A 14,607-nucleotide genomic window follows, 5' to 3' on the forward strand; every position below is an offset into this window, starting at 1 on the left:
ATATTGGGCATTATCAATGCCTTAATCACTGGTGAATAACTGTGTAGCATCAATCCAGGTGGACAACAGAATTCACTAATATTTAACCCTATTGAGGTCATTAAAAGCATCTCATATTGTTGATCAATTTCCACCTCAGAAAATTTTCAGTCTAAAGGCTTCCTATTAGCGATCAAAATGTTACCACTCACTTATAATATCAGGGCTTCATAATAACCATATATGAAGATGGACACAATTGATTCACCAGTATTGTATCCATCTCAAGCAACCAGGTCTCGGTTATGCAAAGAATATCTGGGTTACAGTCAACATGTCAAAAACTATAAATCTTGATGAAACTTTGGCTTGTGGTTCTTCCTCATAAAATCTGAAAAGTACCACCTCAGCAAGGGACCATGTTAAATGACTGACCAATGAGAAGAGGCAATGTTAAATGCATGTTTTCTTTTTATTAGTTGACATATTTCTCATTTGACTCTTGGAAGGCAAGGTTTTCTCTAGGATTCCAACTGACTACAGGATCACATTTGAATTGCCATCAGCTATTTAGAACATGAGGGTTTAATAAACGCCATCAAACAAGTAAGACTCAAAACCTTCACTTATAAAAACTGCAGTAAAGCTCAACAGTGCATGGTACTGGATATACCACATCTTGCCTGTAAGCAAACACAATACAGTAACTGGAATCCTTTCTGATTGACTGGTCATTCTTTGGTCCCACCATACACTCTGGGCACTAATGATTTAGTTCCCTGGCTCTTCTAAGCAGGATTAAAAGTCATTGACAGATAAGCTTAGCAAAATCAAGGCAATTATTTACTTGGCTTTATTGGACTACAGAAAATAAAGATTTTTATTTTTTTTTACATTAGTGCATTCCAGTAATCTGAAGATGGGATTCCCAGCTATCTAGTCAAGAAACTATGCAGGTCCCATGAGCTCTTCATCCCTACCAAAGAAGTGAAACATGTGCTCCCTGCCACCATGAAACTACCCTGACATAAGGCTAATTTTAATATGAAATCATTTTGCACTAGCAGACACCAGTTTGTAAAGGAGTGTTTGAGCCCCAAGCCTAGAAGAAATCTCAAACTTTTCTCCACTAATTCTATCCCTAAACATGTATTAACACCTGACAACATCCTCCTTGGATTAAGGCAAACCTCATACTTCAGACACTGGAGAGGACACAGGACATATAGCACAAATGTACCATAGTGTGACAACTGTGTCTAGTCCAAGTTCACTGCTTTTCGACACTCAGCTCAGCAGTTCCAATAACAGGTGTCAGAATTAGACCCAGAAGTCCAGAGTCCTTTTCTATTTTTATCATCTAACACAGGGGTGAGCAATTCCAGTCCTCAAAGGCTGCAAACCAGTCTTCAGGATATTCCTAATGAATATGCATGAGAGAGATTTGCATGCACTCTGCCCCAACTGTATGCAAATCTATTTAATGCATATTCATTAGGGATATGCAACTCAATAAGAGCATTCAGAACGTTTCAAGCATTCATTTGCCTAACTTGAAGAGGATTACATGGCGTGTTACTCTAGATCGAGACGCTGACATCACTGATACACTAACACCTGACGCAGACCCCAGCTCGAAATGTAACATTGTGTTGGGTGAATGTAGTGCTGCTGCCTTTGGATGAAGAATTCATTGTACAAAAGGGAAGTAACTATTTTAATTGCAAAAAGAAAAGTTAAAAAAAAAAAAAAAAAGACTTATAATCATCGGTGCTATTCAAAATGACTCAACACTGTCGTGCCAAAAATAAGCAATTATTAAAACACGTGGGTGTTACTGATGGTCCTTTGAAGCATACACCAGTTTTGTCGTCACGTTTAATGTATGAAACATGCTGTGAAAGCTCTTATTATTTAATTATATATTCATATTATATGCAGATTGTTCGACTCATTTTGGTGATTCATATTCATTAGGGATATCCTGAAAACCTGACTGGTTTGCGGCCCTTGTGGACCGGAATTGTCCGCTCCTGATATAAAACAACCAGCGTATAGGTGACATAAGATCTATTGTTTCTATTTGTTAGCCTATATTTCCAAATGATCTCCTAATCATAATCCCTCAATTTTTATTCTTTAGCTATTCAGTGTCCTCTGGCGAGGCCCCACCGATCCTGATAATCCATAAAATCTGAATATTATAAAAGAAGAATGCAGAGAGCACGCCCCTCCCCCCAGTATAAAAAAAACTTTACATTCAGCTCTGGACTCTGCACAAAAAGTCTGTAAAAGTGAGACCCTACTAAAGTGCAGTCAGTGCTTGGAAAACATTAAAAAAAAACTGAGAATATGCCAACTGTAGCTTTCGTTTTATTATACTATACTTCTGTCCCCCCAATCCACCCCTTGCACCTATGTAAAAACTCACACACACACACACAGCCTTTGGCAGGCCCATCCGCACGCACGCACGCACATTTCCACCTCAGAAGCTTGCGTCTGGCCATCAGCAGTTCTGGGTGCTTGTCATCGTTGGCTGAGGTGTGAAACCACATAGATGAGGCCCACCAGCAGCAGGCCTCGCACGCCCAGCATCATGATCAGGAGGAGCAGGAGAATGGACATGACCGGCTCCACCACCCGATTCCCCAGGCTCCAGCGTGGGAAACCCAAGTTGACCAGCTGCTGGTTGAGCTCCCAGAATGGGGAACGACCTTCTGCCCTGCCTCCTGGCTCTTGGGGCTGCTGCGGAGGGGGCCCCGCATTCTGTGCAGTATTAAAAATACCCTGCAGAGATTAAAAAAAAAAAAAAAGAGAGACAGAAATGGAAAATCAGTAGCCTTTTATGCATGACTCATTTCATGAAAAGCACCGAATCAGAAAACAGAAGACTTAACAAAGGTTGCTGTGCATTTTAAAGTTACGGTGTAGGGTAGTACTCTGGTGCCTTTATGGCAGCCCAACTAAATTATGTAGAGGCAAAAGAACTGGAAATGAGTTATTTTCACTACTGGTAATTCAGGGCATAATTTTATAAACAGGCCGCATCAATTTGCAGGCTGCTGCATACCTAAGTTACGTGCTTAAGGTTGCTTTGAATATTAGCCCATGGAAACTTCCCATACAAAGTTACATCTGCTACTTTGTGTAGGAAAGTTTTTGAGGGGGAAATTTAGGCAAACACTTTTCAAAACTGAAAGAGTATGCACAGAAATCCAACCCCCCTCCACCCTTTAAAGTTACACACACACACACATCAGTCAGGCAATTTTCTAAAGGGTCATTTCTGCAAGCACAACACTGTTTGATCCGCAGAAATCCCTTTGAAAAGTTACCCTCCCCTATGTACTTTCTTTTGATAAAGCATGGCTTTTTCTGTGTCTTGTATACTTAAATTGCTGATTATTCTGTGTGGATTCACGGTTAACACTATTTCATAATTTCATAAAGCTTGCCATACTGGGTCAGACCAAGGGTCCATCAAGCCCAGTATCCTGTTTCCAACAGTGGCCAACCAGGTCACAAGTACCTAGCAGGATCCCAAGGGGTAGATAAGAGTCTAAGCTGTTTATCCCAAGAATAAGCAGTGGATTTCTGCAACTCTTCCTTAATAATTCTTAGTGGACTTTTCCTCCAGGAAATTGTACAAACTTTTTTTTTTTTTTTTAAAGCAGTTATTTCCACATATTCTAAATATTTTAATTGGCAGTGGCAAATTAGTCCACAAGGTGGCTGCTAAAATAGTCAATGATCTTCGTGGTAATGCATATGAGGAAAGGCTTAAAGATCTAAATGTGGTGGGATATGACAGACAGTGAAATACCTGAGAGGTATCAATGCACAGAAGACTGGCCTTTTTCAATGGAAAGAAGGCTCTGGAACAAAGGGTTATGGGATGAAGGTGAAAGGGCATAGAGAGTCTCAGGAGTAATCTAAAGAAATATGTCTTTACAGAAAAGGTAGTGGAGGCGTGGAACAGTCTCTCAGTGAAGGTGGTAGAGAGAAAGGACTGTATCAGAATTCAAGAAATCATGGGATAAGCAGAGGGGGGATCTCTGAAGGAGTCATAGGGACCGGGATGGGAAATTAGACAGGCGATATGATCTTTTTTTCTGACATGTTTCTAGTGGACACTTCAATGATAAAAGTGACTGGCCACAGTATAATGTCAAGTTCAGTCTCTGGGTTGCCTTTTATGCTTTGGTGCTCACGGGTACTGCACTATGACAAGACAAAGAAGCATGAGAAGTCAGAACAACTAAGGCAAGTGGCAAGGCACAGCACTGAAAGGCACTTTATCCCTCAAATCCCCCAGCCATGCCATACAGCAGAAAAGCAGCACTCGACTGGGCATAAGTGCATTCCTTCCTGAGGTCTTCCACCCGCATCTCAATAAGTCAGATCTGGCAACTTTTTTCAGATTCCCAACAGATTAATCGTGTCTCTCACTCTTTTGCCATGATCTCTCCCCTCAGCTGCTGACCTATTATATTTTGTAAAATTCCTCTAAAAAAAGAATCCTAGAAGTTACATGGCACCAATTTACCACCCTTACTTATTTAAATTTAATATGCCGCTTGTAAAACAAGTTAACCAAGTAGATATACATGATAAAACATACAATTTATAAAAACATAAGATATACATAAAACAAATTCAGCAAACAGAAATAGTGATTAAAACATACTTAACTCATAAAAAAATTCATAATTTAAAATTTCTTAATAATAATAAAATAGATAAAATGGCTTTAATGGTTAGTAATCTCTCTCTCTCCTCTGAGCTGAGGATAGGCAGTGCTAGCTCTAAGGAAGCATCAGTTTCGAACACTAGCAAACGGGTGCAGTTCAAATACCTGAGCAGGGGCAAAGAGTACATAGTGCACAAGCACCATCAGTTTTAAAAAGGGGGTGTGCCATCGTACCCCATCGGCTTTAGACACTGTCAACTGTTAGAGCGGTTTAGTGGACTCTTAGGCCGGCCTGACGGAGAAGATGGAAATAGTCTCCGGACTAGCGGAACAGGCCGGGAAGCAGATACTGGACGAGTTGAAGAGAAGGATCTTCACCCTGGAAGCCCGCGCTCCCCCAGGAGGAGCCCGTAGGAGCCGGGCCGCTGGGACTTAGGCGAAAGGAGAATCCGATGAGAAGATTCGAGGTCAAGGCAGGCAAGTCTGGAACAGGACCAAGGCTGACACTGAAGGCGGACACAAACCAGGACTGGAACTGAAGCAGGCAACTGGAACAGGAACCGGGATCAAGGCTGGAACTGAAGCAGGCAACTGGAATAATTACAAGCAGGAACTCCAGAGGCACACTGTAATGATAAGCAAACTTGTTGCAAAGCAGTAAGCTGAGGCAGGCACCAGCCTTAAGTATTTGCCAGGGTCTGACTTCAGAAAGGGAGGTGGGGCGCCCAAGGCAGGAAAGGCCCTTTAACTCCTGGCCTTTCATGCGCGCGCACCCCCAGGGAGGAGGGGCTAATGCAGCGAAGGTAAGGTCCCGGTCGCGGCACTCGCAACCGGGGCCGCAACAGTACCCCCCCCTTCTTACGCCCCCTCTTCGAAGGCCCAGGTTTACCGGGATGTTGGAGATGGAATTGGAGCAGTAGTTCCTTATCTAGAATGTTACGAGCTGGTTCCCATGTTTTGTCCTCCAGGCCACAACCCTCCCAGGCAAGTAGATATTCCCATCGTCGTTGGTGGAAGCGGACATCGAGAACCTCCCGAACTTGATAGGTTGGCTCATCGGACACAGAAGGATCCGCCGCATCAGGAACTTGATGATGGTACCTGGAGAGGATGAGAGGTTTTAACAAGGAGACATGGAATACATTATGTATACGCATCGAGGAGGGTAGACATAGCCGGTAAGAAACGGCCCCCACACGCTCAACTATACGAAAAGGGCCACAGTATTTCGGAGCCAACTTCCGGGATGGGATTCGGAGTTGCATGTTCTTTGTGCTGAGCCACACTCGATCTCCGGGAAGGAAGATGGGTGCCGGCTGTCGGTGACGATCTGCCCAATTTTTCATGGCCCTGGCTGCTTTGGCAAGTCTCCCTTGGATGGACGTCCACAGAGATTGCAACTGCTGGGCGGATGCTTGTACTGCTGGAATTGCACTAGGAAGCAGCAGTGGCAGAGGTGGTCGTGACTGTTTCCCATAAACGATGAAAAAGGGTGAACTGCCTGTGGCTGCATGAGAATGGTTGTTATACGAGAACTCTGCCCACGGTAATAACTGCGCCCAGTTATTCTGTCTTTCGTTGACGAAGGAGCGAAGAAAAGTCTTCAAAGAGCGGTTAGTGCGCTCCGTCAGCCCATTGCTTTGGGGGTGAAAGGCTGTGGACAGATTGAGTTGCACATTGAATTTTTTACATAATGCCTTCCAATACCGGGCGGTGAACTGCGGCCCGCGATCAGAGACAATGTCCTGGGGCAAACCGTGGATCCTGAAGATATGTTGAGTGAACAAGCTGGCTAGTTCGAGAGCCGACGGTAACTTGGATAGGGGAACAAAGTAGGCCATTTTGGAGAACCTGTCTATAGTTACCCAGATGACTGTATTCCCTTCTGAGGCTGGAAGGTCCACCACGAAATCGGTGGCGATGTGGGTCCATGGTTCCACTGGAATGGGCAACGGTTGGAGTAGACCCCAAGGCTTCCCCGTCCGCGGCTTCTGTATCGCACAGGTGGGACAGGAGTCTACGAAAGCACGGACATCTTTCCTCAAGGTTGGCCACCAGTAGAAGCGGTTTACCAAGTCAAGAGTCTTCTCGCGGCCAGCGTGACCCCCCGTAAGAGAATTGTGGGCCCAGCGCAAGACCGCCTTTCGAGACCGTCGGGGAACCACCATCTTACCAAGAGAACATACAGTGGTCCCAGAAAGATTGATCTTTGCGGGGTCTAGGATGTATTGGGGCTGGTCCTGCTCTTCCTCCAGCTCCGTTGAGCGCGAAAGTGCGTCCGCTCGAACATTCTTGGCAGCCGGCCGGTAGCGTAGTGTGAAATTGAAGCGATTGAAGAATAGAGACCAGCGGGCCTGTCGAGGGTTTAAGCGTTGGGCTTGGGACAGGAACTCCAGGTTTTTGTGGTCCGTATATACTGTAACGGGGTGGATGGCTCCCTCCAACCATTGTCTCCACTCCTCAAAGGCGAGCTTGATAGCTAGTAACTCCTTATCCCCAATACTATAATTATTCTCGGCAACAGAGAATTTCCTGGAAAAGTATGAGCATGGCATGAGCTGACTGGAGTCAGTGCATTGACTAAGCACAGCTCCCACTGCGATGTTTGATGAGTCCACCTCTACGACAAATGGGCGAAGCGGATCAGGGTGACGAAGACATGTATCCTGTAGAAAAGCCTCTTTGAGGATTTCGAACGCTTGACAGGCTGAATCAGGCCAATCCACCGTGTCAGCTCCTCTCTGAGTTAGGGCGGTGAGAGGAGCCACTATACGAGAATAGTGTGGAATGAAATGTCTATAGAAGTTTGCGAAGCAGAGGAAACGCTGTACCGCCTTTAGCCCCCTCGGCCGGGGCCAGTCTCTGATGGCGGCTACCTTTTCAGGATCCATCTTGAATCCGGTGGCGGAAACTATATATCCCAGAAAGGGAAGAGACTCTTTCTTAAAGCAGCATTTCTCCAACTTGGCGTATAATCCGTTGTCTCTGAGTAACTGTAATACCTGACGGACATGTAGGCGATGAGAAGACAAGTCCCGTGAGTAGATTAATACATCATCCAGGTACTCGATGACAGACGTATTCAGTAACTCACGAAGTACCTCGTTCATGGGATGTTGAAATACTGCCGGGGCATTACGTAGTCCGAAGGGCATGACGAGGTACTCATAGTGCCCATTCCTGTGTTAAAGGCAGTCTTCCACTCGTCCCCTGGTCGAATACGGACAAGGTTATATGCGCCCCGCAAGTCCAGCTTTGTGAAGATCCTGGCTCCCTGTAATCTATCCAGGAGTTCAGGAATCAGTGGGAGTGGATAACGATCTCGCTTGGTGATGGCATTGAGACCCCGATAGTCAGTGCATGGTCTTAGCAACCCGTCCTTTTTACCTACAAAAAAGAAGCCCGCCCCTGCTGGAGATTTTGAAGGTCGGATAAATCCTTTTGCCAGGTTCTCCGAGATGTATTCGGACATTGCCCGAGTCTCTGGTAGTGATAAGGTGTATACTCTTCCCCGAGGAGGTGTCGTTCCTGGTAAAAGCTCAATGGCACAATCAAACGGCCGATGTTGAGGCAGGATCTCCGCCTTAGTCTTGGAAAATACGTCGGAGAAGTCAGCATATGGTGCAGGTAGAGCGATGGTGGTGTGCAAGAGAGGGAGAACAGACACTCTCGGAACCTTCAGGCAGTTAGCGAAGCAGAAGGGGGCTCCATTTCACGATCTGTAATGTGTCCCATTGGATACTCGGAGAGTGCTTCTGTAACCATGGTAGGCCTAACACCACGGGGTGGACGGCCTTTTCCAGAACAAGGAAGGCAATCTCCTCCGAGTGGATCGCCCCGGTGCGTAAAGTCAAGGGTATCGTGGAAGCAGAGATTCTCCCTGGAAGAAGTGTTCCCCGGATGGAGGTAATCCGCAGCGGTACCTCCCAAGGCCGAGTGGGGATCTGTAACTGGCGTACCAAATCCTCCAGGATGAAGTTGCCCCCTGCTCCAGAATCCAAAAAAGGCGAGGGTCTCCAATGATCCCCCTGGGTATTCGAGTGTGATGGGTACAGTACATTGAGGAGCAGTACCAGCACAACCTAGGAGGAGCTCCTCACGAGCTCCTAGGTTCTGGCGTTTTCCGAACGCTCTTTACAACGAGCGAGGAAATGGCCTTTTTGACCGCAGTAGAAGCACAAGCCTAGAGTACGGCGGCGCTGTCTCTCCTCTGCGGTAAGCGGAGTACGCCCCAACTGCATGGGTTCTTCAGAAGCAGAATCAGGACGTGTTGCTCCTGGAGAGGGGACTGAAGATAGTGGTCTGGAGAATACAGGAGCTAGAGACGGGGTACATCGAGTGGGTCTTAGTTCTCTTGCCCTTTGTTGGAGGCGACGATCAATACGACCAGCCAAATCTATGAGGCCGTTGAGATCCTCTGGAAGATCGCGGGTGGCCAACTCATCCTTGATACGCCCGGACAGGCCCTCCATAAACACAGCCCGGAGGCTGTCATCACGCCACCCAACCAAGAGCAAGCGTGCGGAAATTCATGGCATAATCTGCTAAAGGGCGGGAACCCTGGCGTAACTGCAGTAGTTCCGAGTTGGCGGTGGTTAAGCGAGCCGGGTCATCAAAGGCTAACTTGAAATTAGAGATGAACTGCGAGAAATTACTGAGCAAGGGATCATTCCGCTCCCAGAGTGGAGACACCCAAATTAGAGCCTTCCCATCAAGCAACGACAGAATATACGCCACCTTTACGGCATCAGTAGGAAACTGTTGAGGAAGCAGCGTGAATCGTATAAAACATTGGTTCAGAAAACCTCGGCAAGTCTTAGCCTCTCCAGTGTAACGTGACGGTGCCGGTAGCTGAGTAATTGAACCAATGTTTACCGCTGAAGCTGGTGGCAGAGCAGGCACTGGATCTGGCATGGCGTCCAGACGATTAGCAAGTCGTTCTACAGTCGCTGCAAGAACATCCATGCAATGCTGCTGTTGCTGCACATGCTGGGCAATTCCAGGGATTGCCTGAAGACCTGACAAATCTGCCGAGTCCATGGCCTTGCAAACTGTTAGAGCGGTTTAGTGGACTCTTAGGCCGGCCTGACGGAGAAGATGGAAATAGTCTCCGGACTAGCGGAACAGGCCGGGAGGCAGATATTGGACGGATTGAAGAGAAGGATCTTCACCCTGGAAGCCCGCGCTCCCCAGGAAGAGCCCGTAGGAGCCGGGCCGCTGGGACTTAGGCAAAAGGAGAATCCGATGAGAAGATCCGAGGTCAAGGCAAGCAAGTCTGGAACAGGACCAAGGCTGGCACTGCAGGCAGACACGAACCAGGACTGGAACTGAAGCAGGCAACTGGAACAGGAACCGGGATCAAGGCTGGAACTGAAGCAGGCAACTGGAATAATTACAAGCAGGAACTCCAGAGGCACACTGTAATGATAAGCAAACTTGTTGCAAGGCAGTAAGCTGAGGCAGGCACCAGTCTTAAGTATTTCCCAGGGTATGACTTCAGAAAGGGATGCAGGGCATCTGACATCAGAAAGGGATGTCACAAGGGCACCCAAGGCAGGAAAGGCCCTTTAACTCCTGGCCTTTCATGGGCGCGCACCCCCAGGGAGGAGGGGCTAATGCAGCGAAGGTAAGGTCCCGGTCGCGGCACTCGCAACCAGGGCCGCAACAGTCAACCCCCACCAGTCCCTCCTCCCATTTTCTTCTGCTCTGTCCCTCAGTCCTCTCTTCCCCAACCAGTACCTCAAAGGTGCTCAGGCTGCAGCTTAAACACCAGTGCCTCTTTCCTCCCGCAGCCCCACAGTGAAATATCTCAACCACAGCCAATAGGGAGAAACCGAAAAAGACCCCTGGAACCACAAGTCTAAGAAAGCAATATTAAAGAAAGGCAAATACCTCAAGTAGAACTCACTACTCACAAACATACCATCTATGAGCTCTCTCTCTATATCATCATAAAATAAAAATCTGATGGCCCCCAAAGACAGCACTTTCGGCCTCACTGCCAAAAACTTCTCCTTCGCTTTTGCATGGTTTTTAACAAGATCAGGAAATATGCAAAGTTTCTGTCCCTTAAAGAATATTTACTTACAAAAATGTGTATACCACCCCCTCATCAGATATACTGTTCAAGGCAGATTACAACCAACAATTCTTCATACACAATAAAAACATCACCCTAAAATATTAACAATAAAAATAAAATACATAATAAAAGCAAATATAATCATTTAACAACAGAAACTACCAAAAACCTTGTTATACAGCTGTGCCTTTAAAATCTTCCTGAAACCCTTATAGTCTGTTTGTTGCCGCAAACTTGCAGGAAGACCGTTCCCAAGGGAGAGGGCCACAACAGAAAAAGTCTGATTACGAGTACATTGCAATCATGCACTAGAAGCTGCCAGCGCTGCTCTCTGCTTCAACGGCAGGGGGAAATGTGGAAAAGAGGATTTGTATTCAGACAACAACGAACAAGGACTGAACTTCACAATCTGGGTAAACAAATAAGCGTGGGGGTAGTTTGCTTATTACGGCGGTTACAACCCCAAACCAATTAAGCCTGATATATCAATTTGAATGCATATACAGCATTGTTGTATACAGGGATAAATGTGGAAAAGAGGATTTACATTAAGACAACATCCAAAAGGCATTGATCTGTGCAGTCTGGATAAACAAGCATCGGATTAACTTGCTTGATGCGTGGTTACTACCTTTAACCATTAAGCCTTATGCTCACCTTTGATGCAACTCCAACATTACTCTCTGCATCAATGGCAGGGGATGGCAGGAAATTTGAATCAAAACAGTTACCAACAAGGGCCCTGAACCTGGTGGTTGGTGAGTTAGATAAGTTTGGGAAAATAAATGTGGGAGCTTGCTGGGTAGACTGGATGGGCTGTTTGGTCTTTTTCTGCCGTCATTTCTATGTAGAACATATAGCAACTGCTGACAACTAGTTCGTAAAGACCACTGTGGTTGATACAAAAACAGCAAGTTTTTCAAATAACTTGGGCCATTTCTATAAATAATTGGTGCACTACACACAAAAAATTAAATGTAATTATTTGTTCGAAAGGCAACAATGAAGACTGCGTAATATAGGTGTAATATGGTCCCGTAAAGGACTCCAAACCACCAACCGGCCGGCTGCATTAAGTGGAACAAAGAAAGGAAGCAAAGCGTCTAAGGCCACCATTGCACGATCGTTAATGGAGACTTTTTTCAGCCTGTGTAAAAGATGGACAGCCCCAGGGGATTTGCGGGCCCATTCTGCGAGGACGCAGGTTACCTCTTGGGCAGAGTATCAATTGGTATCACCACAGGAGAGCTGTAGGGCAGGGACATGGTCCTCGCTTCACACTTTTACCAAGCATTACAGATTAGATGTACATGCTCCAGAGGAAACTGTGTTTGGGGAGAGTGTACTCCAAGTGGGTCTTTCGGGTTCCTGCCCACTATAGGGGAGCTTGGGTACATCCCACTTGTCTGGACTGATCTAGGGTATGAACAGGAAAGGAAAATTGGTTCTTACCTGCTAATTTTCGTTCCTGTAATACCACAGATCAGTCAGATTCTCATCCCCTGATTTTCGAAAGACCATTGTTGATTCAGTACATGTATATTGCAGGATTGTATATATGTTTACTTTTTCAGTTTTTACCCTGGATTTGAGGGCTCCCAGTTCAGGGGGATTAACCATTACTTCTCTGCTTGCCCTGGATGGGGAGAGGTTAGAGTTTGTTTGAAAGTTGTTTTTCTATCTTGGGTTTTGACAAAGTTCCTCATGAGAGGTTTCTAGGAAAAGTAAAAAGTCATGAGATAGGCGATGTCCTTTCGTGGATTACAAACTGGTTAAAAGACAAACAGAGTAGGATTAAATGGTCAATTTTCTCAGTGGAGGGGGTGGGCAGTGGAGTGCCTCAGGGATCTGTACTGGGACCCGTGCTTTTCAATATATTTATAAATGATCTGGAAAGGAATACGAAGAGTGAGGTTATCAAATTTGCAGATGACACAAAATTATTCAGGAGTAATTAAATCACAAGCGGATTGTGATAAATTGCAGGAGGACCTTGTGAGACTGGAAAATTGGGCATCCAAATGACAGATGAAATTTAATGTGGACAAGTGTGAGGTGATGCATATAGAGTATAATAACCCATGCTACAGTTTCACAATGTTAGGTGCTGGAATCTGTGGGAGCGCTCCCGATTCCGGGGGGATGTGTGCCCATGGACCATGACGCGACTGCAGAGAGGAGCTCCATGGAAGCGCCGCGGCAGGCAAGACGTGTCCCAGCATGGAAGGAGTAGGCTGACCACCGCCCTAACCTCTGCCGAACCTGCACGCACCGGTAGAGACCCAACAACACAATGCTGGTCTCTGGGGTAGCCCTCCGGCCACTTGATAGCCCTTTCGGACCTGCAACTGGGGAACGGCAGGATGGACAGAGGTCAAGGACAGGCAATGGTACTGGAGCTTGGAACAAGACGAGACCTCGGCCTTAGACTAGGCTGACGGCTTGAAGGCGGCGAGGAAGCTCGGAGGCTCAGATGAAATGAGGACACATGGAGGTTGGGACTCAGACGAGACTAGGACGCGAGGTGGCTTGGAACTCAGACACAAGATGCTCAGGCGTAGGTGGAGATCAGAAGTGGATTCTAGAGAGTAAGGTGAGGATTCCGGATACTCCGATGAGGATTTGGAATTGGGGAAGACTCACCAAACTCAGACACTGGATAGAAACTGATTTACTCCCAGGAAGGTTAGCTGAAGATGAGGTCCGGAGCGAGCGAGCTGAACCCATAACTTAAGGACTGACGGTACCTTCAGGATCGGACCTGACAGAGGGCATCAGAAGCGAGACTTGGAACATCAGGGTTGGAATATAGGACATCGGATATGAATAGACACCAGTACCTCGGGACATCAGGACATCCGGGAACTTCTAGAGAGGAGGACCACAGGGACAACTGGAACATGACAGACGAAGACATCTGGAGAGACAGAGACAAAGGGACATCTGAAGACAAGAGGACTGGCTCCAAGGAGAGACCAGAACATGGAATGAAGACAAATGACGGAGAGTCAAGAAACATGGACGAAGACAAGGAGGACCAACGAAGAACAGAGTGTGCTTTGAAGAAGTGAAGAAGGATCACGGAGGATTCTTGGAGTGAAGAGCTGGAACTGAAGATCCAGGAGAGGTCAGACTCCATGACCAACTCCTTGCGAAGGCGAAGACTGACTGAAGGCTGAGCAGGAAATGCCTCAATGACATCACAAGGGGGAGCCAGGAGGACTGGCCCTTTAAATCAAGAGAGGAGGTGTGGCCGCGCGCCCAAGGAAGAGGTAGGATCTTAGAGAGCGACATCCTGCAGAGAAGGAGGAAGGAGGCCCTGATGTCAGCGGCTCCCTGCCGCAAAGAAAGAAGATGGATGGCAGCTTCCAGGCCATGTGAAGAGGAGCTCCGGAGCGGCCTCCAAGCCGCGGAAGAGGACCGGAATGATGGCAGGCTCCAGGCCACGGAAGAGGAGCTTCAAGGTGGCCTCCAGGAAGCTGAAGAGGAAGAGGATGGCGACTCCCAGGCCGCGTGGAAGGCCCAGTCGGCGGCGGCCTCCAGGCCACGACGAGGAAAGTGGTGGCACTCGACTGTGGCCTCTGGGCCGCGAAGATGGCAGCAGCTCCCAGGCCAAGGAAACGTCGGATGGCTGGCAGCAGAAAGGTAAGAGGCTGCTTGCGGCCTAGTCGCAAGCAGCATCGCAACATTAGGTTCCATATTAGGAGCTACCATCCAGGAAAGTGATCTAGGCGTCATAGTGGATAATACATTGAAATCCTCGGATCAGTGTGCTGCGGCACTCTAAAAAGCAATCAGAATGTTAGGAATTATTAGGAAGGGAATGGTGAATAAAACAAAAAACGTCATAATG

The 14,607-nt window shown here is 46.9% G+C and overlaps 1 protein-coding gene across 6 annotated transcripts in view; it reads right to left on the bottom strand.

The window, feature by feature from the left end:
* Window positions 1–427: 427 nt before the first annotated feature.
* Window positions 428–14,607, bottom strand: part of FAM241B (family with sequence similarity 241 member B) — a 29,668-nt gene continuing 15,488 nt past the window's right edge. For all 6 annotated transcript variants that reach the window (XM_029609065.1, XM_029609066.1, XM_029609067.1 and 3 more), the window contains exon 3: window positions 428–2,769. In XM_029609065.1, the coding sequence (XP_029464925.1) occupies window positions 2,509–2,769 (261 nt within the window). In that variant the 3' untranslated portion in view covers window positions 428–2,508. The remainder of the gene's footprint in view (window positions 2,770–14,607) is intronic.

Source organism: Rhinatrema bivittatum, chromosome 7 (assembly GCF_901001135.1).
Source record: "Rhinatrema bivittatum chromosome 7, aRhiBiv1.1, whole genome shotgun sequence".
In the NCBI taxonomy this organism is placed as follows: domain Eukaryota; kingdom Metazoa; phylum Chordata; class Amphibia; order Gymnophiona; family Rhinatrematidae; genus Rhinatrema; species Rhinatrema bivittatum.